Source organism: Hemitrygon akajei, chromosome 12, assembly GCF_048418815.1.
Source record: "Hemitrygon akajei chromosome 12, sHemAka1.3, whole genome shotgun sequence".
Taxonomy (NCBI): domain Eukaryota; kingdom Metazoa; phylum Chordata; class Chondrichthyes; order Myliobatiformes; family Dasyatidae; genus Hemitrygon; species Hemitrygon akajei.
Genome location: NC_133135.1, coordinates 104,574,360 through 104,601,603, shown reverse-complemented (window position 1 = coordinate 104,601,603; position 27,244 = coordinate 104,574,360). Strand labels below are relative to the sequence as shown.

The 27,244-nt window shown below is 43.4% G+C and overlaps 1 protein-coding gene across 4 annotated transcripts in view; it reads right to left on the bottom strand.

The window, feature by feature from the left end:
• LOC140737331 (protein Smaug homolog 1-like) overlaps positions 1-27,244 on the bottom strand; it is a 145,401-nt gene that overhangs the window by 13,391 nt on the left and 104,766 nt on the right. For all 4 annotated transcript variants that reach the window (XR_012101106.1, XM_073063765.1, XM_073063767.1 and 1 more), the window contains exons 7-12: positions 24,849-25,158; positions 22,191-22,276; positions 15,687-15,802; positions 9,856-10,057; positions 8,131-8,257; positions 1,653-1,736 (exon numbers count right to left, since the gene is read on the bottom strand). Coding sequence is in view for 3 of the 4 variants with exons in the window: in XM_073063765.1 (XP_072919866.1) it covers positions 1,653-1,736; positions 8,131-8,257; positions 9,856-10,057; positions 15,687-15,802; positions 22,191-22,276; positions 24,849-25,158 (925 nt within the window). In the remaining variant the exon portion in view is untranslated. The remainder of the gene's footprint in view (positions 1-1,652; positions 1,737-8,130; positions 8,258-9,855; positions 10,058-15,686; positions 15,803-22,190; positions 22,277-24,848; positions 25,159-27,244) is intronic.

Genomic DNA, 27,244 nt, shown 5'->3' with positions numbered 1-27,244 from the left:
CTATTAACATTGTATAAAATCATTTTTCCCCCAATCAAATTCACACTCACTTAACCATTTGTTACGGGCTCAATAGCAATTGTTTAATCTATTATTACAGCTGGCTCTGAAGGAACACATTTAAAAACCAAGAAGTTTAAAGTATATATTATTTGATACTGTGCAAAAGTTTTAGGCACATGTAAAAGATTCTGTAAAGTGAAAAATGATTTCAAAAATAATGAAAAGTTTTAAATATCAAAAAATTACTATAAAGAGCAATAAACAGCAAAAGAACTAAATCAAATCAAAATTTGGCATGACTACCCTTTGCCTTTAAAATTGCATCATTTCTCTTAGGTACACTGTTGTGCAGTTCCATAAGAAAATCAGCTGGTATGTTTTTCCAGGTATCTGGGAGAACTTGCCTCAGATCTTCTGCAGACTTTGGCTGTCTCACTTGTTGAGATCAGGGCTCTGTGGAGGCCTTATCACCTGAAACCTTGTTTAAAAATATCCAGGTTGCCTAAGACTTTTGCACAGTAATGCATGTCACTGCAAGTCTCGTCATTCTGGGCTTCACAGAGGAAGCTTGGTCCTCAGGTGTTCAACCACTGTTGCTACAAAATACAGATTTCAATCTTTACAAATCTGATGGCTTCTGGAGGGTCATTTGGACAGATGTAAAAGAGAGCTGAGAGGTAACCTCTTTACACAGGGTAGTCAGTACCTGGAATGAGCTGCCAGAGGAATGGTTGAGGTGGGTACAATTCCAAAATTACGATAGGTACACAGAGGGACTGAAGGTGGGCAACTGGGCAAGATTGCTGTGGTCAACGTGGACCAGATGGATCAAAGGACCTGTTTGCTTGCTGTATGACTCCAGGACTCTGCGTCCCACTGATTTGCTGGAACTGGAGGTGGTGGTGAAGCGAAGAGAGAGAGAACTACATTGTGGTCACATTAGTATATGTTGAATACATTCAGATCCAATCCTTGTAGGTTAATATCTCCAGAAAACCCAAGAAATTGTAACAATCTCCCCAAACACAAATCATAGATAAAACTCGTTTATCATGTGGTTGCTAAAATTTCCCTTTAGGACTTTTACATCTTCATCCAGGAGACATTACACCACAATTGATTTTCCTATAAATACACTGCCAGCATTTATTGCCCAAAGCCAACATGGTGATGATTAACTGGAGTTTTGAACCTTCGCAGCTTTCAGTGAAGGAGTTGTGCTCCAGCATTTAGTCCCCTAATCAATATTTCCAAGCAGAAAACCTGAAGGTGAATGTGCAAGTGAAGAATTTCCTCATCTCCACCCTCCTCAGTAGCGGCTGTCAGAGACCCTAGTAAGTAACTGTGGTGTGTTCTATACATAGCACTAGAGGAAGTGAATATTTAGGTGACAGTGCTGTTTTTCTGCCCTGGATGGTACCGAACACATTATTGTCGACTAACTATGAACAGTTTTCTCAAATATTCATATCACTTCACCTTATAGATGGAGGAATGACTTGCTTCTTTAACCACAGTTGATGCAGTCAACTTTCTGTACAACAGTGTAATCCCAAATTCTGATTGGCAGTAACAACATACATCCTTTTCCCAAGTGATTTCTACTCAGCTCTTAGAACTCAAGGTGGAATCCATGGTGGAAGACCTACCTCCTAAGGCATGCTCTGTCATACTGAGGCAAAGGGACTCCAATCTCGTGTTAATCTCCGGTTCCGTCACTGGCACTTGACATTCTGGTGAAATAGCAAAAACCCTTTGTAAACCAAAACAATGAATACCAAAAACTGTCCTGTCCTTCTGTTTCTGTGGTCAAAGGCTGCTGAGTATTCTGGGATTTATTTCCAGTGATGTTAACAGCTGTCCTTTCTGGATGAAACAAATCTGAGTCCCTTGGAAGGTGCAAATACAGTCTGATCATGCACGGAGCATTTTGCACATGTGATTAGCTTTCTGGTGCAGATTTTCATCTGATCTGCATACCTTCAGATTCCCCAATATCAAACGAGAACTTCTCAACTTTCTACTCTGCAATGGAACACCTCATTCCTTCTGTGAATGGTGCTGCAGCAAAAGCCTTGCACTCAACGACAGTTGAACTGACAAAAGAACTGACTGTGGACTTTAGTAAGGGTAGGACGAGGGAACACACATCAGTCCTCAGAGAGGGATCAGAAGTGAAGTGAGTTAGCAATTTCAAATTCCTCAGTGCCAATATCTCTGAGGACCTAACCTGGGTCCAACATATTGATGCAGCTACAATGCTGGGAAAACAGCGGCTATATTTCATTAAGAGCTTGAACAGATCTGGTTTGTCACCAAAGAAACTCAGAAATTTCTACTGTGGAGAGCATTCCAACTGGTTGCATCACCATCTGGTATGGGGTGGGGGGGGGGGGGTGCAGGCGACTGCATAGGATCAAAATAAACTGCAGAGAGTTGTAAACATAGTCAGCTCCATCATGGGCACTAGTCTCCATAGTATCAAGGACATCTTCAAGGAGCGATGCCTTAAAAAAGCAGCATCCATCATTAAGGACTCCCTCCCAGCTCATTCCTTGTCTCACTGCTACCATCAGGAAGGAGATACAGGAGCCTGAAGGCACACACTCAATGATTCTGGAACAGCTCCTTCCCCTCTGCCATCTGATTTCTGAATGGACTTTGAACCCATGAACACTACCTCACTAAATTTGTTTTCTATTTTTGCACCAATTTAACTATTTAATGTATACAGATGCAAGAAAACGTTTGTGACCCTTTGCAATTACCTGGTTTTCTACATTAATTACTCATAAAATGTGGTCTGCTCTTCATCTAATTCACAATAATAGAGAAACAATCTGCCTAAACTAATAACACAAACAATTGTACTTTTCATGTCTTTATTGAACACACTGTTTAATCATTCAGTCCAGGCTGGAAAAAACATGTGAACCCTTGTATTTAATAACTGGTAGAACCTCCTTCAGCAGCAATAATCTTCAATCGTTTCCAGTAGCTGCCGATCAGAGTTAAACAATTGCAAGGAGGAATTTTAAACCATTCCTCCATACAAAATTGTTTCAAGTTCATCGATATTTCTGAAATACCTTGCATAAACAGTCCCCTTCATGTCATGTCACAGCAGCTCAATTGGGTTAAGGTCTGAACTTTGATTTGGCCATTCCAAACCACGAATTTTCTTCTTTTTAAACCATTCTGTTGTTTATTTACTCTTGTGTTTCGGATCACTGTCTTGTTGCATTATTGAACTTCTATTAAGCTTCAGGTGACAGACTGCTACCCTGACATTCTCCTGTAAAATGTCTTAATACAATTTTGATTCATTGTTCCCTCAACAATTGCAAGCTGTCCAGGCCCTGAGGCAGCAAAGCAGCTCCAAACCATGATGCTCCTTCCACCATACTTCACAGTTGGGATGAGATTTTGGTGTTGGTGTGCAGTCCGCTTATCCCTCCAAAAAAGTGGTGTGCATTTCTGCCAATAAGTTTGACTTTTGTCTCATCTATCCACAGAAGACTGTCCCAGTAACGCTGTGGAACATCGAGATAGTCGTTTGCAAACTTAAGACATGCAGCAATGTGTCTTTTTGGAGAGCAGTAGTTTCCTCTATGACATGCTTCCATCAACACTTCTCTTGCTCAGTGTTTTTCTTATAGTGGACACATAAACAGAAACTTCAGCAAATTCTAGAGATTTGTGCAGGTCTTTTGCTGTTACCCCGGGTTCTTTTTCACCTCCTTCAGCATTGCACGTTGTACTCTTGGTGTGATCTTTGCAGGACACCCACTCCCAGGGAGAGTAGCAACAATACTGAGTTTCCACCATTTGTAGACAGCTTCTCTTACTGTGGACTGATTGAACACTCTGGTCTTTAGAAATGCTTTTGTAGTTTCCAGTTTCGTGCATCGCTACAATTCTTCTAAGGTCCTCTGAGAGTTGTTCTGATCAAGGCATGGTGCACATAAACTGATCTATCTCGAGAAAAGCATGCTCTGCCAGTAACTTAACTTTGTGTGTCTTTTTAAAAATATAGGGCAGGGCACCTCTACACTGCACACTGCTGATCTCATCTCATTGACTGGGCCACCTGACTCCAAATAGCTTTTGTAGAAGGTTCAGATACCTATTTGAACCTAGACTCCGATTGTTTAAATGGTGTTCTCAGTACTGACAAGTAGTACAATTGTTTGTGTGTTATTAGTTTAAGATTGTGTTTGCCCATTATTGAGACTTAGATGAAGACCAGACCACATTTTGAGTACTACAATAACCTGTCTTCCAAATATTCTCTTTCTGACACCCGTTACGGAAGACCTACATTACCCTGTTTTCGCTAACCAAAGAGTGTTTTCACTGCTACAAAAAAAGGCAGCGCGCACCCTGAGCAGCCAAGCTCCTCCCCTGGAACTGCATTCTAGCCGCCATTGCTTAAACACTTGCCTGTGAGCATCTGTGCTTTATCTCGATTTACTTTGTGCATTCGTTAGCAAGATGAGTTCTAAGGTATCGGAAAAGCCTAAAAGAGCTTATAAGGGTGTTACACTTAGCATAAAACTAGACATAATTAAGCGTTTCGATCATGGTAAACGAAGTAAGGACATTGCGCGTTGAACTTGAGCCTGCGTCCACCATTCGCACTACTTAAACGCAGAGAGAAAGAATCTTGAAAGTTACTGTTGGTTCTGCTTGTAGCAAAGTGGTCTCTTTCAGTCGGCATCCAATAATGGATAAAATGGAAAGTAAGCGTGGTGTTCTGTTAAGTTATCTTGTACTTAAGAAGAAATCAGTTAGTCTTAAGCTGAAACAGAAAGCACTGGATGATGAAAGTGTTGCAAAAGTGGAATTTAAAGGTAGTCATGGATGGTTTGATCAGTGTCTGGGCAAGGGCAGCTTCACAGCTTAAAGTTTACTGGAGAGAGTGCTTCAGCTGATACTGAAGCTGCTGAAAAGTTCCCAGGTGGTTATTCGTATAATCAAGTGTTTAACTGTGATGAAACTGTAACTGTAAACACATACTCCACTCTCCCCTCCTACCCCTCCTCACAGTCCCCCACCCTGCTCTCATGACTACACCGCTCCCCCACTGGAAACCACCACGGTGGGCTTCATAGCTGACAGGTGAGAAGACAGCTGAAACGTCTCCACCCAAGCAAGGCTGCAGGCCCAGATGGTGTCAGCTCCAGGGTGCTCAAAGCCTGTGCCCCACAGCTATGTGGAGTACTTCACCATGTCTTCAACCTGAGCCTGAGTCTCCAGAGGGTTCCTGTGCTGTGGAAGACGTCCTGCCTCGTCCCTGTACTGAAGATGCCGCACCCCAGTGGCTCCAATGACTACAGACCGGTGGCATTGACCTCCCTCATCATGAAGACCCTGGAGAGACTTGTTCTAGAGCAGCTTCGGCCTATGGTTAGGCCACACAGACCCCCTCCAGTTCGCCTACCAGCCCCGACTAGGAGTTGAGGATGCCATCGTCTACCTGCTGAACCATGTCTACGCCCACCTGGATAAGCTGGCGAGCACTGTGAGGGTCATGTTTTTTGACTTCTCCAGTGCATTCAACACCATCCGCCCTGCTCTGCTGGGTGAGAAGCTGACAGTGATGCAGGTGGATGCTTCCCTGGTGTCATGGATTATTGATTACCTGACTGGCAGACCACAGTACGTGTGCTTGCAACACTGTGTGTCAGATAGAGTGGTCAGCAGCACTGGGGCTCCACAGCGGACTGTCCTGTCTCCCTTTCTCTTCACCATCTACACCTCGGACTTCAACTACTGCACAGAGTCTTGCCATCTTCAGAAGTTTTCTGATGACTCTGCCATAGTTGGACGCATCAGCAAGGGAGATGAGGCTGAGTACAGGGCTATGGTGGGAAACTTTGTCACATGGTGCGAGCAGAATCATCTGCAGCTTAATGTGAAAAAGACTAGGAGCTGGTGGTGGACCTGAGGAGGGCTAAGGCACCGGTGACCCCTGTTTCCATCCAAGGGGTCAGTGTGGACATGGTGGAGGATTACAAATACCTGGGGATATGAATTGACAATAAACTGGACTGGTCAAAGAACACTGAGGCTGTCTACAAGAAGGGTCAGAGCTGTCTCTACTTCCTGAAGAGACTGAGGTCCTTTAACATCTGCCGGACAATGCTGAGGATGTTCTACGAGTCTGTGGTGGCCAGTGCTATCATGTTTGCTGTTGTGTGCTGGGGCAGCAGGTTGAGGGTAGCAGACACCAACAGAATCAACAAACTCATTCGTAAGGCCAGTGATGCTGTGGGGGTGGAACTGGACTCTCTGACGGTGGTGTCTGAAAAGAAGATGCTGTCCAAGTTGCATGCCATCTTGGACAATGTCTCCCATCCACTCCATAACGTACTGGTTAGGCACGGGAGTACGTTCAGCCAGAGACTCATTCCACCGAGATGCAACACTGAGCGTCATAGAAAGTAATTCCTGCCTGTGGCCATCAAACTTTACAACTCCTCCCTCGGAATGTCAGACACCCTGAGCCAATAGGCTGGTCCTGGACTTATTTCCACTTGGCACAATTCACTTATTATTATTTAATTATTTATGGTTTTATATTGCTATATTTCTACACTATTCTTGGTTGGTGCGACTGTAACAAAACCCAATTTTCCTCGGGATCAATAAAGTATGTCTGTCTGTCTGTTATTGGAAAAAACTGCCAAGCAAGACATTTATTTCGATAGAAGAAAAGCAGGCTAAGGGACACAAGACATTGAAGGACAGATTTACCCTAATGCCTATAATTAACACTGCTGGTGATGCTGTCCTTAGGCCTCTACTAGTGTACCATTCAGAAAATCCGAGAGCACTTAAAGATGTTGATAAGAAAACACTTCCGTTGTGTTCCATTCACATCCAAGTGGTTGGAATACCAGAAGTGTTTTTTTCTGAGTACATGAGTGGATACGTTAGTCCTTTTGTTGAAAAACACTGTAGAGAAAAGAACCTTGATAATAGGTGCCTTGTGATTGTCGATAATTGTGCTGCTCATCCACCTGGCATTACCGAGTACGGCGGTCACATTCCTGTTGCGTTCTTACTGCTGAATACGACATCGTTGCTGCAGCCGTGTGACCAAGGCCTAACAGCCACAATCAAGGCTTACTATAAGCAAAATGTGATGCGTTTTATTGTAAGTGCCATTGACAGAGAGGGCAACTCCGAGGCATCTTTGCGAGAGATCAGGAAAGAGTACAATATAAAACTGGCAATCGCCAGCATCTGAGATGTTCTCGATAGGCTATCAGTCTCGATGAGAAATGGCGTTTGGAGGAAACTGTGTCCCAAAGCAGTGAACGATTTTAAAGGCTTCAAACCATCATCAATAAATACGGCAATAGTGAGTTTGGCTAAGGAGGGTGGGTTTGTGGATGTTGATGAAGATGATGTTGAAGAGGTTTTGGCATCCCATGACCAAGAACTGATAGATGAAGAGCTGATACAATTGCAAGAGGAAAGGATAACAATCGGAACCAAACGCAGTAGCGAACAGCCCGAAGGTGAAGTCGTCCAGGAACTGAATGTGAAGCAATTGCGTGAGATTTTCGCTGCGACTGGCAACACTGCAATGGTTGCAGAAAAGTATTCCTACATTATATAGGCTGTGTATTTATCAGATCATTCCTGCTTTTACTATATGTTACTGTTATTTTAGGTTTTATGTGTTATTTGGCATGATTTGGTAGGCTATTTTTTGGGTCTGCGAACGCTCACAAATTTTTCCCATGTAAATAAATGGTAATTGCTTCTTCACTTTATGACATTCTGGCTTACGAACTGCTTCATAGGAACGCTCTCCCTTCGGATAGCGGGGGAAACCTGTAATTAATATAGAAAATCAGGTAATTGCACAGGGTGCGCAAGCTTTTCCTTGCAACTGTATACTTACTGTAAATCACAGCTTTTTTCTCTATGATTATGTATTGCATTGTACTGCTGCCGCAAAGACAACAAATCTCACGACATATACTGGTGATATTCGGCCTGGTTCTAATTCTGATACAGAATCTCCAAGATAGATGCTATAAGTATTTTTAAACTTTGCCGTTTCTTTCTTTCTTTCCAGAGGAGATGATCAGGAGCTGACCAGTTACAAACCTGCCTGCTGGAACATCAGGATGGTTTGCGGAGAGGTGTGCACAGGAAGAGAGTAGGTTCGTTGCACAGAGCTGCGACTTTGACTCGGCATGCTATTACTGCCACCAGGATTGGCAAACCACAGGTTCTGTTAGGAAAGGGAAGATGTGTTTAGCTCAGCATGTTTGAATTTCCTCTCAATAGAAGCTTAAATATTATCTGTTGAAAGAACATAATCCTTCATTCTAGCAGTCACACAAAACAGTGCTGTCAATGATAAAAAATTGGTTACCTCAGCTTCTTCAATAGCTGTAACACCAGAACTTGAATTCCTTTCTATGCACGGATACATCTAGCTCATTGATACTCCATTCAACTCAATGCATTTTCCCTTTCAACCCCATTTTTCTGCTTTTTCACGGTAACATACAAGACCATAAACTACAGGAGTAGGCCATTTGACCCATCGGGTTCTCCCCACCATTTCGCCATGGCTGATCCATTTCCTCCTCAGCCCCAATCACCTTCTTTCTCCCCATATATCTTCATGTCCAGACTAAACAACAATTTAAAACCCTCTAACTTAAATATATCCAATGACTTGGCTTCCACAGCTGCCTGTGGCAATGAATTCCACAGATTCACCACTGTCTGACTAAAGAAATTCCTCCTCATCTCCATTCTAAATGGACGCCTCTCTATTCTGAGGCCTTGTCCTCTGGTTTGAGACTCCCTCACCATAAGAAACATCCTTTCCACATACACTCTATAGAGGCCTTTCAATATTCGATAGATTTCAATGAAGTCACCCCCATTCTTCTGAATTCCAGTGAGTATGGGCCCAGAGTCATCAAATGCTCCTCACACAATAAGTCTTTCAATCCTGGAATCATTATGGTGAACCTCCTTTGAACCCTCTCCACATTTGCCAATCAAGAACCTATCAACCTCTGCTTTAAATATATCCAGTGACTTAGCCTCCACAGCCGTCTGTGGCAATGAATTCCACAGATTCACCACTCTCCGGCTAAAGAAATTCCTCCTCATTCCGTTCTAAAAGGCTGTCCTTGCATTCAAAATTATGAGGGGTTTAGATAGGGTAAACGCGGGGGACTTTTTCAACTGAGGTTGAGTGAGACTAGAATTGGAGGCCATGGGTTAAAGGTGAAAGGTGAAAAGCTTAAGGGGAAAATGAGGGGAAACTTCTTCATTCAGAGGGTGGAGAGAGTGTGGAATGAGCTGCCAGTACAAGTTGTGCATTCAAGCTCAATTTCAATGTTTAAGTGAAGTACAGGGATTGTAGGGGCGGAGGGCTATAGTCCAGGAGCAGGTAGATTGGAGTAGGCAGTTTAAATGGTTCAGCATAGACTAGGTGGACTTAAGGGCCTGTTTCTGTGCTGTACTTATCTATGGCTCTATTTTGGAGTTGTGCCCTCTGGTCGTAGACTCTCCCACTACTGAAAACATCCTCCCTGTGTCTACTCTATCTAGGCTTTTCAATATTCAGTACTCTTCAATGAGATCCCCCTCTCATTTTTCTGAACTCCAGCTGGGCTCAGTGGGCTAGAAGGGCCTATTATCATGCAGTACCTCTGACTAAATAAATCAATACAACCTAATTGAAATTCAGACTATGAGATTAACCTGGTGAGTGGTTCAGCCAAACTGAAAGTATCTGCATCAAAACAGACCTTCCAAATGTATTCACTTTGCACACAAATGCTACTTCATGATAAACACACTAACCTGCCTGCCTTGGCTTGCCAGTGGGTTAAGTGTGTGCCTTGGAGAAACACCACCTAGATTAGCAGCCGACGTGCCAATCAGATTCATGCGATTTGCAGAAAGACCCCTTGGAGGGACCTGGAACGGCCGCTGGCCTCGTCGGTTCAGGCCGCCAACCACAGAACCGGCTGTGGGGAGGGAACTGGACTGACCAAAGCCCCAGCTGGAAAACAAGAGCACAAAAACATTTTGGTAAGCAAGCACAAATCTGAGAGTGTAACGAATGACAACACTTTACTGGGCAATATGAGTGGCATTAACTCCGCTGTGGCACTTCCAAACCCAGCTGTGATAAGAGGAGGGTTGGGCTTAGCGCTAGCAACCCCATCCCTTAAAAACCCAGCGCTGCAGAAACGGCAACAGATGCTCAAAAGACCTCATCTCTGGGAGAGGAAGTATCGTCACCTACAGACTTATGAAGTTGTGCGGTGAAAGCAGAAGCCACAGGATCGATTAACCTTTGGCCCAGGACAGAGGACTCTGGTGAGCTGCTATTAGATGATGATGATGAGTGGCATTGTTAAAGCCACATTTTATCAAGAGATCCTTAACTCCATGTTTTTTTTAAAATGACTTTTGCATTTCCCCAGTCATTGACACTGGGGCAACAGGTATCCCAAATTTCAGAACTGAATCCTCTCCTGCAAAGCTCCCCCACGTGTACGGTATGTTCTACCATAGCAGGGTTAGTGAGTGATTTCCCATTAGAGGAGCACAGACGATCTGAATGGCCAATTTGAGTGTAAACAGGATTTTAAATTATCACTTAATTCCACATTTTCACCTGTTTCAAGGGTTTGCAGAAGTCTAGAGCCAGAATGACTATCCTGTTTCTAAACAGACTGAGTATCAGCTGTGGTTCAATAGACAGCCTGGAATGGGCCAAAGAGCAGGATGTCCGAGCACAAACCTAGGCCAGCAGTCCAATGTGGGCGGATTAGGTAATGCACCAATTCAGTGAGGTCTGATAAAGTTGTGTTGTTTCCTTTGGAGTGGCAGAGGTTGAGGGACAAACTGACAAAGGTCTATAAAATTATGAGAAAAGACAGATAGGGTGGAAATGTCAAATAACCAGAGGGGCACACACAAAATGCTGGAGGAACTCAACAGGCCAGGCAGCACCTATGGAAAAAAAGTACAGTCTATGTTTCAGGCCAAAACCCTTCGGCAAGACCAGAGGAAAAAAAGCCGAGGAATAGATTTAAAAGCTGGAGGGAGAGAAGAGAGAACCACCAGGCGAAAGGTGAAACCTGGAGGGGGAGGGATGAAGTAAAGAGCTGAGAAGTTGATCAGTGAAATAGACAGAAGGCTATGGAAGAAAGAAAAAGCAGAAAGGAGCACCAGAGGGAGGTGATAGGCAGGCAAGGAGATGAGGTGAGAAAGGGAAAAGTGGATGGGAAATGGAGAGGGCTGGTGGCTTGGGTGGTATTACCAGAAGTTTGAGAAATTGATATTCATGCCATCAGGTTGGAGACTACCCAAACGGAATACAAGGTGTTGTTCCTCCAACCTAAGCAGAGGGTATAGGTTTGCACAAGGAAGCACTGTATGAGACATTTAGACAGTATTCCCACCACTGCCTGTAAGTAGTTTGTATGCATAGGTTTCCTCCGGGTGCTCCGGTCTCCTCCCACTGTCCAAAGATGTACCAGTTGGTAGGTTAATTGGTCATTGTAAATTGTCCCATGATTAGGCTAGGACTGAATAAGGGGATTGCTGGGGTGGCACTGTTGAAAGTGTTAGAGGGGCTTATTCCATACTGCATATCTCTAAGTAAAATTTAAAATGTGAAACTGCAGGAAATGGAGGTAGTCCACATGCAGGCAGATGGGATTAACTTAAATCTAGTATCATGATCATAGAGATATTGTGGCCTGATGGGCCTGTTCTTACATTATACTGTTCGATCTTCTATTCTGTTAACACAGTGGGGGAGGCTCATGAGAATAATCCCGGGAATGAAAGGGTTAATGTATAACGTGTATTGGATGGCTCTGAGCCTTACCTGCTGGAGTTCAGAAGAATAAGGGGAATCTTAATGAAACCTACTGAAAATTGAAAGGCCTGAAATAGTGGAGGTGGAAAGGCTGTTTTCTACAGGTTGTGGAGTCTAGGACCAGAGGGCATAGCCTCAGAATAGAGTGATGACATTTTAGAACTGAGATGACGAGGAATTTTTTTTAGCAGATGATGGTGAATCTGTGGAATTCATTGCCATAGACGGCTGTGGAAGCCAACTAATTGGGTATACTTAAAACGGAAGTTGATAGGTTCCTGACTAGTAATGGTGTCAAAGGTTACAGCGAGATGGCGGGAGAATGGGGTAGGAAGGAATAATAAATCAGCCATGATGGAATGGCAGAGCACACGATGGGCCAAATGACTCAATTCTGTTCCTGGGTCTTAATACAAAATTTGTTAGACGGAGCTTACTGTGCGTGAATTGTTCGTAGTAATGCAAGAGTGTAAATGGCCACGCGCCATTTGTATGATGTCGTTTGCGATACCGAGCCAAGGAAATGATTGCAGCACTTCCCTTCCTAATACACTCGACTTTCAGCAGAGATGGCACCTCAGAAATTTGAAATGATTAATTAATTGAAGTGTAACAGAACCAAAAGGCATTAAAGTCACTTTTGCACTCTTTAAGAAACTGGCCAAACCTGTATTAGTCTGGGATAGAATGAAGCATCCTCAAATTGGGTTCCTTAAAAAAGGCAAGCAGAGAACCCAAACTGGGGGTAAATTCACAGGAGATGTGAGGGGCAAGTTTTTTTTAATATACGGAGTGGTGGGTGCCTGGAATGGTGGTAGAGGCAGATGCATTGGGACTTTGATGAGCCGTTTAGATGAATGTGAGGAAAATGGAGGGATATGAACATGTAGGCAGAAGGGATTAGTTTTACTGGCCACTTGATTACTAACGGTGCCGCAGCAAATACCTTGCACTCAGCTTCAGATTGCACAACATCTAATTGTGGACTTCAGAAAGGATAAGACAAGGGAACACACACTATTCTTCATAGAGGGATCAGAAGTGGAGAGAGTAGGCAATTTCAAGTTTCTGGGAGCCAATATCTCCGAGGTTCTAATCTGGACCCAACATATTGATGCAGCTACAAAGAAGGAACAACAGCAGCTACATTTCATTAGGAGTTTGAGAAGATTTGTTATGTCACCAAAACACTTGAAAATTTTTTACAAATGTACCATGGAGAGCATTCTAACTGGCTGCATCCCCGGCTGGTATGGGGGGGAGGTGAGGAGCAGAAGGACTATTACAAAAGATCGAAATCACTTGAAGAGTGTTCTAAACTTGGTCAGCCGCATCATGGGCACCAGCCTCCATAGTATCTAGGACATCAAGTAGCAGTGCCTCAAAAAGGCGGTATCCATTGTTAAGGACCCTTCACCCATGACATGCCTTGTTCTCATTGTTAACATCAGGAAGGAGATACAGAAGTGTGAAGGCACACACTCAACAATTCAGGAACAGCTTCTTCCCCTGTGCCATCAGATTTCGAAATGGATATTGAACCCATGAACACTACCTCATTACCTTTTTAACTTCTATTTTTGCACTATTTATATATAAATAAATTATATATTAACACACACAATGTAATTCACAGGTTTTTTTCTCTATTATGTACTGCATTATATTGCTGCTGCAAAATTCTGGTGGTATTAAGCCAGATTCTGATTGTAATTTAATTGGGTTCAACACAACATTGTGGACTGAGTGGCCGGTCCCTCCACTGCACTGCTCTACATACTCCTGATAGTCCTCATTCTAATCTCATCGTGGTGTTGTCAAAACGGCTTTGATCTGCCAACGCAACAGGGATTCAACTTCTCTGGTTAGAAAACCTCCTAGACAAATCAAAGCTGGCATAATAGATCGGGTACAAGTGCTTTAGGCCCTTACATTTTAATTATAATATGCTGAATGGCAGTAAATGTTATATAGCAATTGAAACTCACTTCTGCTTATTAAAAAACTCACCTGAATGAATACATCTTTGTTCTGAATGTCAATCGTTTAACCTATAAATAGTATCAAACTGTGGTGTTCATTAATTTGCAGAATCAGGTAATGCATGGTTTGGGTGTGCCTGGATTTCACTGACAGATTCATACAGATGCGATTGTAAGATTCAAATCTAGTTTGCTACAAGCATCCTTTCTGAATGTTCTGGAACTTTAACATTTAGTGGCAGAGCATTCTATAGGATCCAGATTAGTGCCTAAATAATTGGTTATATTGCCCACTATATTTTCCCTTTTTATTCATGTTAAATGTGCCAAGTGCAAAGCAAAAACTAAGACTTCTGATTAGATCAGCATCAGGGGAGATTGAAACCCAGAAAACTTGCACAGCTGTTGGAGGCCTCTGCACTCAAATGATCTATCACTCTCTCAGAGACCGTGTTTGCTGATTCTCGAGTCGGGAGAACTGAAATAAGCGTCACTGCAGACTGTAGCACTGAAACAGTGAGCTGTGGGTCTCCCCTCTCAGTATGGCAGCAGCGATCTCTCTCTCTCTTTCCCCTTCATTAGTGGGAGAGCCTGTTGAGGTGTCAAAGTGTTAGGATAGACAGTGGTTTCTGATGGACTCTAGAGGCTTTGCTATTGCTGAAGTAAGTAGGGGGAGGGGAAGGGTGAGGGCTGATGTTTTGCTGCTACTTGTGCAGGGGAGGGGGCGGGCAGCTTTGGGATTCTATTTTTCTGTCATTCATTCTTCAGGTTTTTCTCTCTTGTTTTGTGGATGCCTCTAAAGAGCAAGGATTTCAGGTTGTATACTGTACACATTCTCTGACACTACACTGAACCAGCGAACCACTGAAAACCTTCTGATTAGTTCAGCAGGTTAGTCCAGTAACTATGGTAGGATGGAATGGCAGCACAGTGGTTAGCACAACGCTTCACAGCACCAGCGACTTGGGTTCAATTCCCAGTGCTGTCTGCAAGGAATTTGTATGTCCTTCCTGCGACCACGTGGGTTTCCTCTGGGTGCTCCAGTTTTCTCCCACAGTCCAAAGATGTACCAGTTACTAGGTTAATTGGTTAAATGGGTGTAATTTGGCAGCACAGACTCTTTGGGGACCAGAAGGGCCTGTTATCATGTTGTACTTCTATAAAATAAAAAAAAATAAGCATGCTGATATATTATTCCAGTAATATCTGACATTGCACCCATCAAATACTGTTTGGCATCCAAATCTATTGACCACATTCCACCCCCCCCTCCCAACTCAGTCTTCTTTACCCCCAACTCTCCACCATATTCACCTCTTGTTTAAAAGAACCATCCTCAAAGAATGCCAACAAGTTCATTGAACCAACACACACAAGATGCTGGAAGAACTCAGCAGGTCAGGCAGCATCTAAGGAAATTAATCTAAGGAAGTTGATGTTTCAGGTTGAGGCCTTTCTTCAGGACTGGAAAGGAAGGGGGAAAATGCTAGAATAAAAAGGTGGGAGGGGGCAGGGAATGGTAAAGGAGGCTAGCTAGAAGGTGATAGGTGAAGCCAGGTGGGTTGGAAGTAAAGGGCTGGAGAGGAAGGAATTCTAGAGAGGAGAGTTTATCAAATGGTTTCCATGTTAACTCTGCTTGACTGTCTTCAGATTTTCAAAAGGTCTTGCTTTATTTGAATAATAGATTTCAGTATTTTCCCAATGACAGATGTTAGTCTCGTTGGTTTTGTCTCCTGACAAAAAAACAAGCTGCTGGAAGACCTTCCAGAAATGCCATTAAATACCTGAAGTTACTCTTGACAGGGAAAACTCACCTTCTCTGGCGAACACCTGGCATCTCCAGTAAGGCTTTTCTAGGAAAGGACCTGAACAGCTTAAACATCTGCTGCTTCCACGAGAAGAGTCTTTTCTTCTGTGTTTCAGTAAATGCCTGGAACCAAACACACGGACAGATGAGCGTTAGCTTGTCAAAGACAGCAGGGAAACCCAATACCTGCTTTGAACACGATGTGCAAGGTGATGTTTGGAACATCATAAACACAGATACAACACCAGGAACCTTGCAGAAGTCAAGGTAGATCAGATTCTGTGATGATGCATCCACTAATACTTGCTTTGCAGAGTGGGAAAATGGTGCTAATTTGAACCACAGTGATTTGCAGTACTGAACAGCTCAAAGGAACATTTTATTCATTTCTTTAGTGATACAGCATGGTAACAAGCTCTTCTGGCTCAACAAGCTGTGCTGCCCAATTACAACCCATGTGATCAATTCACCTACGGTACTAACCCATAAATCTTTGGAATGCTGGAGAAAACCCACAGTCACAGTGAGAAGGTACAAAATCCTCACAATGATGGGAAATGAAATGGGTTGCTGGCGCTATGTGCAAACTGTGCCACCCTTAATCTATCCTTTTCTAAAAGCTGGAACACAGCATACAATTAAAAGGACTGACAAGAGTCATCCTACAAGTTGACGGGTTCTTGATTAGTAAAGGGATCAAATGGGGAAACGGCAAGAGAATAGGGTTGAGAGGGAAAATAAAACATCTATGATGGTATGGGGATCAGATTCGATGGGCCAAATGACTTACTTCAGCTCTTATGCTTTATGGTTTAAATAGTAGGCTTCTGAGCATCATAGGGGAACTGACCAGAAGTACATACATGTCATTTTGAGATTCATTTTCTTCCAGGTATTTACAGGAAAATAAAAGACAATAGAATTTATGAAAAACTATACATAACAAAGACTGATAAAAACAATTTGCAAAATACAAATCATGCAAATAATAGATAAATAATACTGAGAACGTGAGTTGTAGAGTCATTGAAAGTGAGTCTGCAGGTTGTGGAATAATAAAAAATATGTAAATAAATAATACAAAGAATGTGAGTGAAGTTATCCACACTGGTTCAGGAGCCTGATGGTTGTGGGGTAATAACTGTTCCTGAACCTGGTGGTGTGGGACCTGAGGCTCATTGTGGTGAGTGAAGTTATCCACACTGGTTCAGGAGCCTGATGGTTGTGGGGTAATAACTGTTCCTGAACCTGGTGGTGTGGGACCTGAGGCTCATTGTGGTGAGTGAAGTTATCCACACCGGTTCAGGAGCCTGATGGCTGTGGGGTAAATAACTGTTCCTGAACCTGGTGGTGTGGGACCTGAGGCTCATTGTGGTGAGTGAAGTTATCCACACTGGTTCAGGAGCCTGATGGTTGAGGGGTAATAACTGTTCCCGAACCTGGTGGTGTGGGACCTGAGGCTCATTGTGGTGAGTGAAGTTATCCACACTGGTTCAGGAGTCTGATGGTTGTGGGGTAATAACTGTTCCTGAACCTGGTGGTGTGGGACCTGAGGCTCATTGTGGTGAGTGAAGTTATCCACACTGGTTCAGGAGCCTGATGGTTGTGGGGTAATAACTGTTCCTGAACCTGGTGGTGTGGGACCTGAGGCTCATTGTGGTGAGTGAAGTTATCCACACCGGTTCAGGAGCCTGATGGCTGTGGGGTAAATAACTGTTCCTGAACCTGGTGGTGTGGGACCTGAGGCTCATTGTGGTGAGTGAAGTTATCCACACTGGTTCAGGAGCCTGATGGTTGAGGGGTAATAACTGTTCCCGAACCTGGTGGTGTGGGACCTGAGGCTCATTGTGGTGAGTGAAGTTATCCACACTGGTTCAGGAGTCTGATGGTTGTGGGGTAATAACTGTTCCTGAACCTGGTGGTGTGGGACCTGAGGCTCATTGTGGTGAGTGAAGTTATCCACACCGGTTCAGGAGCCTGATGGTTGTGGGGTAATAACTGTTCCTGAACCTGGTGGTGTGGGACCTGAGGCTCATTGTGGTGAGTGAAGTTATCCACACTGGTTCAGGAGTCTGATGGTTGAGGGGTAATAACTGTTCCCGAACCTGGTGGTGTGGGACCTGAGGCTCATTGTGGTGAGTGAAGTTATCCACACTGGTTCAGGAGCCTGATGGTTGAGGGGTAATAACTGTTCCCGAACCTGGTGGTGTGGGACCTGAGGCTTATTGTGGTGAGTGAAGTTATCCACACCGGTTCAGGAGCCTGATGGCTGTGGGGTAAATAACTGTTCCTGAACCTGGTGGTGTGGGACCTGAGGCTCATTGTGGTGAGTGAAGTTATCCACACTGGTTCAGGAGCCTGATGGTTGAGGGGTAATAACTGTTCCCGAACCTGGTGGTGTGGGACCTGAGGCTCATTGTGGTGAGTGAAGTTATCCACACTGGTTCAGGAGTCTGATGGTTGTGGGGTAATAACTGTTCCTGAACCTGGTGGTGTGGGACCTGAGGCTCATTGTGGTGAGTGAAGTTATCCACACTGGTTCAGGAGCCTGATGGTTGTGGGGTAATAACTGTTCCTGAACCTGGTGGTGTGGGACCTGAGGCTCATTGTGGTGAGTGAAGTTATCCACACCGGTTCAGGAGCCTGATGGCTGTGGGGTAAATAACTGTTCCTGAACCTGGTGGTGTGGGACCTGAGGCTCATTGTGGTGAGTGAAGTTATCCACACTGGTTCAGGAGCCTGATGGTTGAGGGGTAATAACTGTTCCCGAACCTGGTGGTGTGGGACCTGAGGCTTATTGTGGTGAGTGAAGTTATCCACACTGGTTCAGGAGCCTGATGGTTGTGGGGTAATAACTCTTCCTGAACCTGGTGGTGTAGGACCCAAGGCTCCTGTACCTCCTACACGATGGAGGGATGCAGGAGTAGTACAAGTCGATAGTTCACTGAAAGCATTGTCACAGTCAGGGTGAGGAAGGTGTTTGACACACAGGCCATCAGTCAGAGCTCAGTGTACAGGAGTTTGAAAGTTATGTTGCAGGTGTACAAGATGTTGGCAAGGTCTGGAAGATTGTGTAGAGCTTCAGTTGCCCTGTTATGGACAGATGTGGAATAAACTGGAAAGAGTCCAAAGAACAATGTCCTCAGAAAGTGAGGGTCTGAGTGATAGGACAGGCTGAGCAGGCCAAGACTTTATTCACAAACACAAGAGATTCTGCAGATGCTGGAAATCCAGAGCAACACACACAAAATGCTGAAGGAACTCAGCAGGCCAGGCAGCATCTATGGAAAAGAAAAAAACAATTGACATTTCAGCCTGAGATCCTTCATCTTTGACTGCTTACTCTTTTCCATAGATGCTGCCTGTCCTGCCGAGTACCTCAAGCATTTTGTGTGTGTGTTGCCTAGGACTTTATTCCTTGGGATGAAGACTGACGGGTGAGCTTATCATCAGCATTATGTGCTGTGTCATATGTCATATGATTGTTTTTGGCAAATGTTTCTACAGAAGTGATTTGCCATTGCCTTCTTCTGGGCAGTGTCTTTACAAGAAAGGTGACTCCAGCCATTAACAATACTCTTCAGAGATTGTCTACCTGGCGTCAGTGGTTACATAGCCAGGATTTGTGCTATATAACAGCTGCTCATGCGACCATCTACCACCTGTTCTCATGGCTTCACGTGACCCTGATTTTGGGAAGCGGGGGTAAGCAAGTGCCTCACTTTGCCAAATGGTGACCCTGCAGCAAGAGGAGGGAAAGAGCACTTTACACCTCCTTTGGTAGAGGTGTATAAAATTTTGAAGAACACTGATAAGCGTATACAGTCTTTATTGAAGGGAAAAGGACCCAAAAACCAAAAGGCAAAGGTTTAAGTGAGGGTGAGGGGGCAACTTCTTTGTTTGGAGGATGGTGTCTATATGGAATGAGTTACAAGAGAATTATCAAAATTTAAAAAGGCATTATGATGAATCCATCTAAAGGAAAGGTTTAGAGGAAGAGTTCCCAACCTTAATACATTAGTCAAAGAGAGAGTATGAAGGGCGTGTTTTCCCAATACCTTGGCCAACATCTCTGTCCCTCAAGTGTGGACTATCTAGCAATTTTAAGGTGACCAAATTGGTTTGCATATTTGTCAACAAAGTGAGTACCTTGACTACACTTCAAAAAGTGGTTCATTGACTGAAATCTTTTTATGAAGTACAGAAAGATGCAACAAAATAGTAAACTTTAAACACGAGAGATTCTGCAGATGCTGAAAATCCAGACCAACACACACACAAAATGCTGGAGTAACTCAGCAGATCAGACAGCATCTATGGACGGGAAGAAATAGTCGATGTTTCAAGAGGAGACCCTTCATTGGGACTCAGAAAATAGTAAAATTTCTACCTCCTCCCCTTTTCATCAATTGCTAGGGCTGGGAAAAGGTACAGGTGTCCCCCGCTTTTTGAATGTTTGCTTTACGACACCTCGCTGTTACAAAAGACCTATATTAGTTACCTATTTTCGCTAACAGAAGGTGTTTTCACTGTTACGATAAAAGGTAGTGCGCGCACTGAGCAGCCAAGCTCCTCCCCTGGAACTGCATTCTAGCTGGCATTGCTTAAACACGTACCTGTGAGCATCTGTGCTTTATGTCGATTTATTTTGTGCATCTGTTAGCAAGATGAGTTCGAAGGTATCGGAAAAGCCTAAAAGAGCGCGTAAGGGTGTGACACTTAGCATAAAACTAGACATAATTAAGCGTTTCGATTGTGGTGAACGAAGTAAGGATATAGTGAGTTTGGCTAAGGGCTTGTGGAAGTTGACAAATATGATGTTGAAGAGGTTTTGGCATCCCATGACCAAGAACTGACAGATGAAAAACTGATGAAGAGGAAAGGATAACAACTGAAGTCGAACACAGTAGTGAACAGCCCGAAAATGAAGTCATCCAGGAACTGAATGTGAGGCAATTGCGTGAGATTTTTGCTGCGATTGACAATGCTGCAAAGATTGCAGAAAAGTATGACTTTAATTTTGAAAGTGTATGTAGGTTTAGGGCATATTTGCTGGATGGTTTGAGTGCTTACAGAGAAGTGTATGAAAGAAAAATGCTAAGCAGTCAAGCATACTGTCATTTTTCAAGCCCTCCGCATCAGTCACAGCAGACAATGAAACTCGACCTTCGACATTGAGGCAGGCAGACATAGAAGAAGGTGACCTGCCTGCCCTGATGGAAACAGACGATGAGAAATGACACCCCAGTGTACCACCACCCCAACCTCCAACGACTCACCCTAACAAACCATCATTAGTGTGCTCACTGTCTTCCCGATTCCAATAAGTGAAACTACATTGGACGTACATTATTTCTACTTTATATAGGCTGTGTATTTTTGTGTTATTTGGTACGATTTGGCAGCTTCATAGCTTAAAGGTTACTGGAAAGAGTGATTATGCTGAGAGCGCTTGCACCGAGTGTTTCTGCCGGGAGCGCTTGCGTGAGATTTTCACTACGGTGGACAGTGTTGCAATGATTGCAGAAAAGTATTCCTACTTTATATAGGCTGTGTATTTATCAGATCATTCCTACTTTTACTATTATTTTAGGTTTTGTGTGTTATTTGCCATGATTTGGTAGGTTATTTTTTGGGTCTGCGAATGCTCACAAATTTTCCCCATATAAATAAATGGTAATTGCTTCTTCACTTTACGACATTCCAGCTTATGAACCATTTCATAGGAACGCTCTACTTCGAATAGTGGGGAAAACCTGTATTTAGAAACAGGATCAATGCCCGTTTCATTTTGGTTTCAAAAGAAACATTACATCAGATGGAACAGAAGAATGTTTCCCAGTGGCCACCCATTTCAATTCTACTTCCCATTTCCATTCCGACATGTCAGTCCATGGCCTCTTCTACAGCCATGATGAGGCCCACACTCAGGTTGGAGGAGCAACACCTATATTCTGTCTAGGCAGCCTCCAACATGATGGCATGAACATTCATTTCTCGAACTTTTGGTAGTTGCCCCACCCTCCTCTCCTTCAGTATTCCCCATTTCTGTTTCTCTTTCACACCTTCTCTTCTTACCTGCCCATCACCTCCCTCTGGTGCTCCTCCTCCTTCCCTTTCTTCCATGGTCTTCTGTCCTCTCCTATCAAATTCCCCTCCTCCAGTCCTTTATCTCTTTCACTAATCAACTTTCCAGCTCCTCACTTCACCCCCTCCCCTGGTTTCACCCATCACCTGCCACCTTGTACTTTTTCCTCCCCCCTCCACTTTCTCAGTCTGACTTTTCCCCTTCCTTTTCAGTCCTGTAATTCACAATTTTCTTTTTTTCTCTGTTATTATGTATTACTTTGAACAGCTGCTGCAAAGTCAACAAATTTCACGACATATGCCGGTGACATTGTACCTGATTTTGATTTTGTGTGTGTTGTAGGAGAATGAATACCATTAGAATGCACACCAGAAGAACGTACACGTCAGCCAACAGTGGTCGTCATAACTTGCAAGTACCCACCTCATGTGCCAAGCACTTCTCAAGGAGCTGCAAGTAAGAGCTTATATTTTCTTCATCTGGTCTGGACACTAGCAGCTGAGTGCACACTTGAGGAAAAGAGAGAGATTACAGTGTTAGAATCTCTGTTCCCTTGAACCAAATTTTACCAACACAAACAACATTCCCATTTCTCTCCTCTGCATTTTTTAAACCACAGAGCATACTTTATTTCTGCATCCTACACTGTTCCAAAGAAGCTCAGCACAAGTTCAAGAGAACCACACCCATCTTCTGACTAAGCACATTTCAATGCTGAAGACAACAGTTTTAGATAAGCAGACATTCTCGTTTTTGAATGTACATTCGCAACACTGCGTCTTTTCCTCTTGAGGGGGTACTACCCTTCCCCCGCTCCACCAACACAACCAATTCACAAGACCTTGCAACCCTCTTTCAGCCACACTTCTACCACCAGCACTTGAGAATTACTCTAAACATCACTAATCGTTTGCTTTCCCTCCTCCCCTCCCCGCCTGTTGCTGCAACTTAACCCTCGTATTATCTTACTTTTTTGCCCCGATTAAGTCTGAAACATTAACTCTCTCTATAGACAATGGCTGATCTATTCTGCAATTTTAGCGTGACACTATTACAGTTCAGGGCACTGGAGTTCGATTCCAATGCCCTCTGTAGATTTTCTCCCCTGGTGCTCTGATTTCCTCCCACAGTCCAAAGGCATATTAGTTTGGTTAAATGGTCATTGTAAACTGTCCTGAGATGAGGTTAGAGTTAAACTGGAGTTGTTAGGGGTCGTGGATGGCGTGGCTCAAAGGGCCTATTCTGCACTGTAACTCTAAATAAATAAACTACCTTTGACCTAGGCAAAGGAATTCAAGAAACAAGGAAGGCTACATCCATCATTAAGGATCCTCATCACCCAGGACGTGCCCTCTTCTCATTGCTTCCATCAGGGGAGATGGTACAGGAATCTGAAGCTACACACTCAACTATTCAGGAACAGCTTCTTCCCCTCCATTACCATGAATACTACCTCATTTTTTTTTGCTCTATTTTGCATTATTTTATATATATATATCAGTTATTGTAATCTACAGTTTAAAAAAAATATACACTGCACTGTACTGCTGCCATAAAACAAATTTCACAACAGATGAGCTGAGGAGGTTCTAATAACAAGTGTTTAAGGCAGAGCAAGGAGTCTTGATTAGCCCATTACTTCAAGGATGGAGAGCTCCCAATGTCTATGTGAGGCTGTGTTTATACTTACAAACATTCAATCATTCATAGAACTACGTGTTGAGGCTTTATCACCCCAGGATCAGGTAAATCATACAACTTCAATTCATAAGGTAAAAATGGATCAAAAACTCACTCCCCCCAAGGTAAAAAAAATACCTGGTCGCCCTACCTTGAGCATGGATCAAAATCTGAGTCATAGAAATGTACTGCACAGAATTAGGCCCATTTGGCCCACCAGTCTGTGCCAAATCATTCAATCCTCCTACTTCCCCTGGACCTGCACCCTCCATATGCTTAACATCTACGTACCTATCCAAAGTTCTATTAAACGTTGAAATCCGGATAACATTCGCCACTTGTGCTGGCAACTTGTTCTACACTCTCATGACCCTCCAACTGAAGTTTCCCCTCATACTTCCCTTAAACTTTTAACCTTTCACTCTTAATTAATGAACTCTGGTTGAAGTCGCACCCAACCTCACTGCAAAAAGCCTGCTTGCATTTACCCTATCTATACCCCTCATAATTTTGTATACTTTCATCAAATCTCCTGTCTTCTACATTCCAAGGAATGAAGTCCTAATCTTTTGAGGACCAATGGGTTAAATAGCTCCAGTGCAAGCTTTAATTGCAAATGCAAATATTAATTGATCTGTGAACCCCGTAACAAATTGCAAAAACTATTGGTTTTTGAGCACCAATATGGGAGAAAGGCTCCCTTTATTCTCACTCTTTGCCTCCTACCAATCACCCAATGCTCTATCCATCTTAGTATCTATCCTGTAATATCATGGGCTCTTGTTAAGCAGCCTTGTGTGTGGCACCTTCTCAAAGGCCTCTGAAAATTCATGTGTTTCCAAGTGCCCAAAACCACATCTTTAACAACTGACTCCAATATCTTCCCAACCACTGAGGTTGGGCTAACTGGTCTATGATTTTATTTCTTCTGCCTCTCTCCCTTCTTGAAGAGTGGAGTGTCATTTGCAATTTTGCAGTCCTCTGAAACCAATGCCAGAATCCACTGATCTCTAGTTTGACTATGAAATGACATGACTGTTCCCCTCCACCCTTCTCTCGATTCCTCTTTGATTGTTTTCCACTCTTTTAACACTTAGGTTCATGCTTCACTCTTGACTTCTGAAGAACCTATAGTTCATAAAAGCATCAGGATTCAATGTACCAAGGAGCAAGGGAGGGACCAAATAAGTTTAATGCCTCATTCTTGACTTCCAAGGATCACAAAAGCATCAGGATCCAACAGCACCAAGATACAAGGAACCAAAGTACCAATGCCAAGAAAAAGCCTCAAAACTCTCAATTGCTGCATTTATATTTGTGTTCCCTGATGCTTTTGGAAACTCAGGAGCAATATTAATCATACTCAACTTTCCTGACTCTAAAGAAAAGTTAGGAACTAACCTTTCCCCATGACTCTGGTGAATTGTCCAGGAATGTCACCTTCGGATATGGGGGCTGCGGCGGACTCTCCGTCGCACGTTGGGACGCTCTGGGATTGAAAGCTGACAGATGTTGACTCCTTCTCGGCAGCTGCCTTTGTTGCCCGGCTGTCCGTTCCCAGACCAGCTGCGCTGTTGGAAGAGTTGTTGGAATCTGCGTCATGCCCCTCTTTGAGGGTCATTTGAGGTGGGGTGTAGGCTTTGATAGGAGTTATAATTATTTGTTGTAGCTCCTGAAGGGCATTTCGCAGGTTTCCTCCTTCGAGAATATCCTGTTAAGAGTTAACAATACAACCAATTGTCCATTAATTTCCATACACGATGCACTGTATTCATTTTCTGTTTAATAACGTGTAGGATGGTAGAAGGTTATTTTTGTAATTGGAAAACTGTGACAAGTGATGCACCATAGGGATCAGTGCCATGACTCTGTTATAGAACATGGAACAATACAGAAGGGGAACAGGTCCTTTGGCCAATAATGTTGTGCTGAACTAGTTAAAAAGCAAATCAAAAACACCCAAACACTAATCCCTCCTACCTACATCATGTCCATATCCTCCATCTTCCTCATATCCACGTGCCTATCCAAGGTCTCTTAAAAGCCTCCAATGTATTTGTTTGTACTATCATATCAGGCATCCACCAGTCTGAGTAAAAAAACTTACCTCTCATATCCCCTTTGAATCTACCTCTCTCTCACCTTCAATGCACACCTTTTGGTATTAGACATTTCAACTCTGGGAAACATGCCTCTCATAAAGTTATAAACCATTATCAGATCTCTCCTCAGCCTCTGCCACTCCAATGAAAACAATCCCAAGCTTGTCTGACTTCTCATGATAGCACAAGTCCTTTAAACCAGGCAGTATCCTGATAAACCTCTTTTGCATCTTCTCCAAAGCCTCAGCATCCTTCCTTTAGTGGGGCAACCAGACCTGTATACAATACTGCTGGTGCAGCCTAACCAGAATTCTTTTAAGTTGCAACATAACCACTTGACTTTTAAACTCAATGCCTTGAATATAAAAGCAAGCATTCCATAACAACAGATACAAAAATGCTGGAGCAACTCAGCAGGCCAGGCAGCATCCACGGAAAAGAGTACAGTTGATGTTTCAGGCTGAGACCCTTCCTCATGACTGAAGAACAAAAAAGGTGAGGAATCAGAGTTAGAAGGTGGGGGGAACAGAGGAAGAACATAAGGTGATAGGTGAAACTGAGAAGGGGCGTGAAGTAAAGAGCTGGGAAATTGATTGGCAGGGCTGTAGAAGAGGGAAATATAATAGGGGAGGCATACGACAGCAGAGTGGATCAGAGTCATTGCTCTGACATTGCTTACAGTGTCAGAGACCCAGATTTGCCTGCCAGGAATTCAGGCAATTGCCATCAGTGCATGGGTTTCGTCCCACATCCCAAAGACGAACAGATTGGTAGGTTGATTGAGCACTTGAATTGCCCCTGGTGTGTAGGTGGCAGAATCTGAGGATGAGGATAGGATGAGTGAGCTAGGGCTCTTCTGTTTGGAGTGAAGGAGAATGAGAAATGACTTGATTCAAGATAAGAGGCATAGACTGAGTCGATAACCAGTGACTTTTTCCCTAGGGCAAAAATGCCTAATACAAGGGGGCATAATTTTTAAGGTGATTGAATGAAAGTATGAGGAGGATACTTTTTTTTCATTTTTACTCAGAGTTGTAGCTGCATGAAACACCCTGCCAAGGGTGGTGTTAGAGGGGGCATTTAATGTAGACAAGCAGGATAAACAAAGGAGTATCAGTTGATGTTGTGTACTTGGACTTTCAGAAGTCCTTTGACAAGGTGCCAGATAAGGCTGCTTAACAAGCTGCAAGCCCATTGTATTACAGGAAAGATTCTAGCATGGATAAAAGCAGTAGTTGATTGGCAGGAGAAAAAGTGTGGGAATAAAGGAAGCCTTTTCTGGTTGGCTGCTGTTGACTAGTGGTGTGCCACAGAGGGCTGTGTTGGGACTGATTCTTTTTATGTTATATGTCAGTGATTTGGATGATGGAATCGATAGCATTGTTGGAAAGTTTGCAGATGATACAAAGATAGGCGGAGGGACAGCAAGTTTTGAGGAAGTAGAGAAGCTACAGAAGGACTTGGACAGATTAGGAGAATGGACAAAGAAATAGCAGATGGATTACGATGTCAAGAAGTGTACGGTCATGAACTTTGGCAGAAGAAATGAAAGGGTTAACTATTTTCTAAGTGAAGAGAAAATACAAAAAACTCAAGTACAAAGGGACTTGAGTCCTTGTGCAGGATTCCCTAAAGGTTAATTTGCAGGTTGAATCTGTGATGAGGAAGGCAAAGTGCATTCATTTCAAGAGGCTG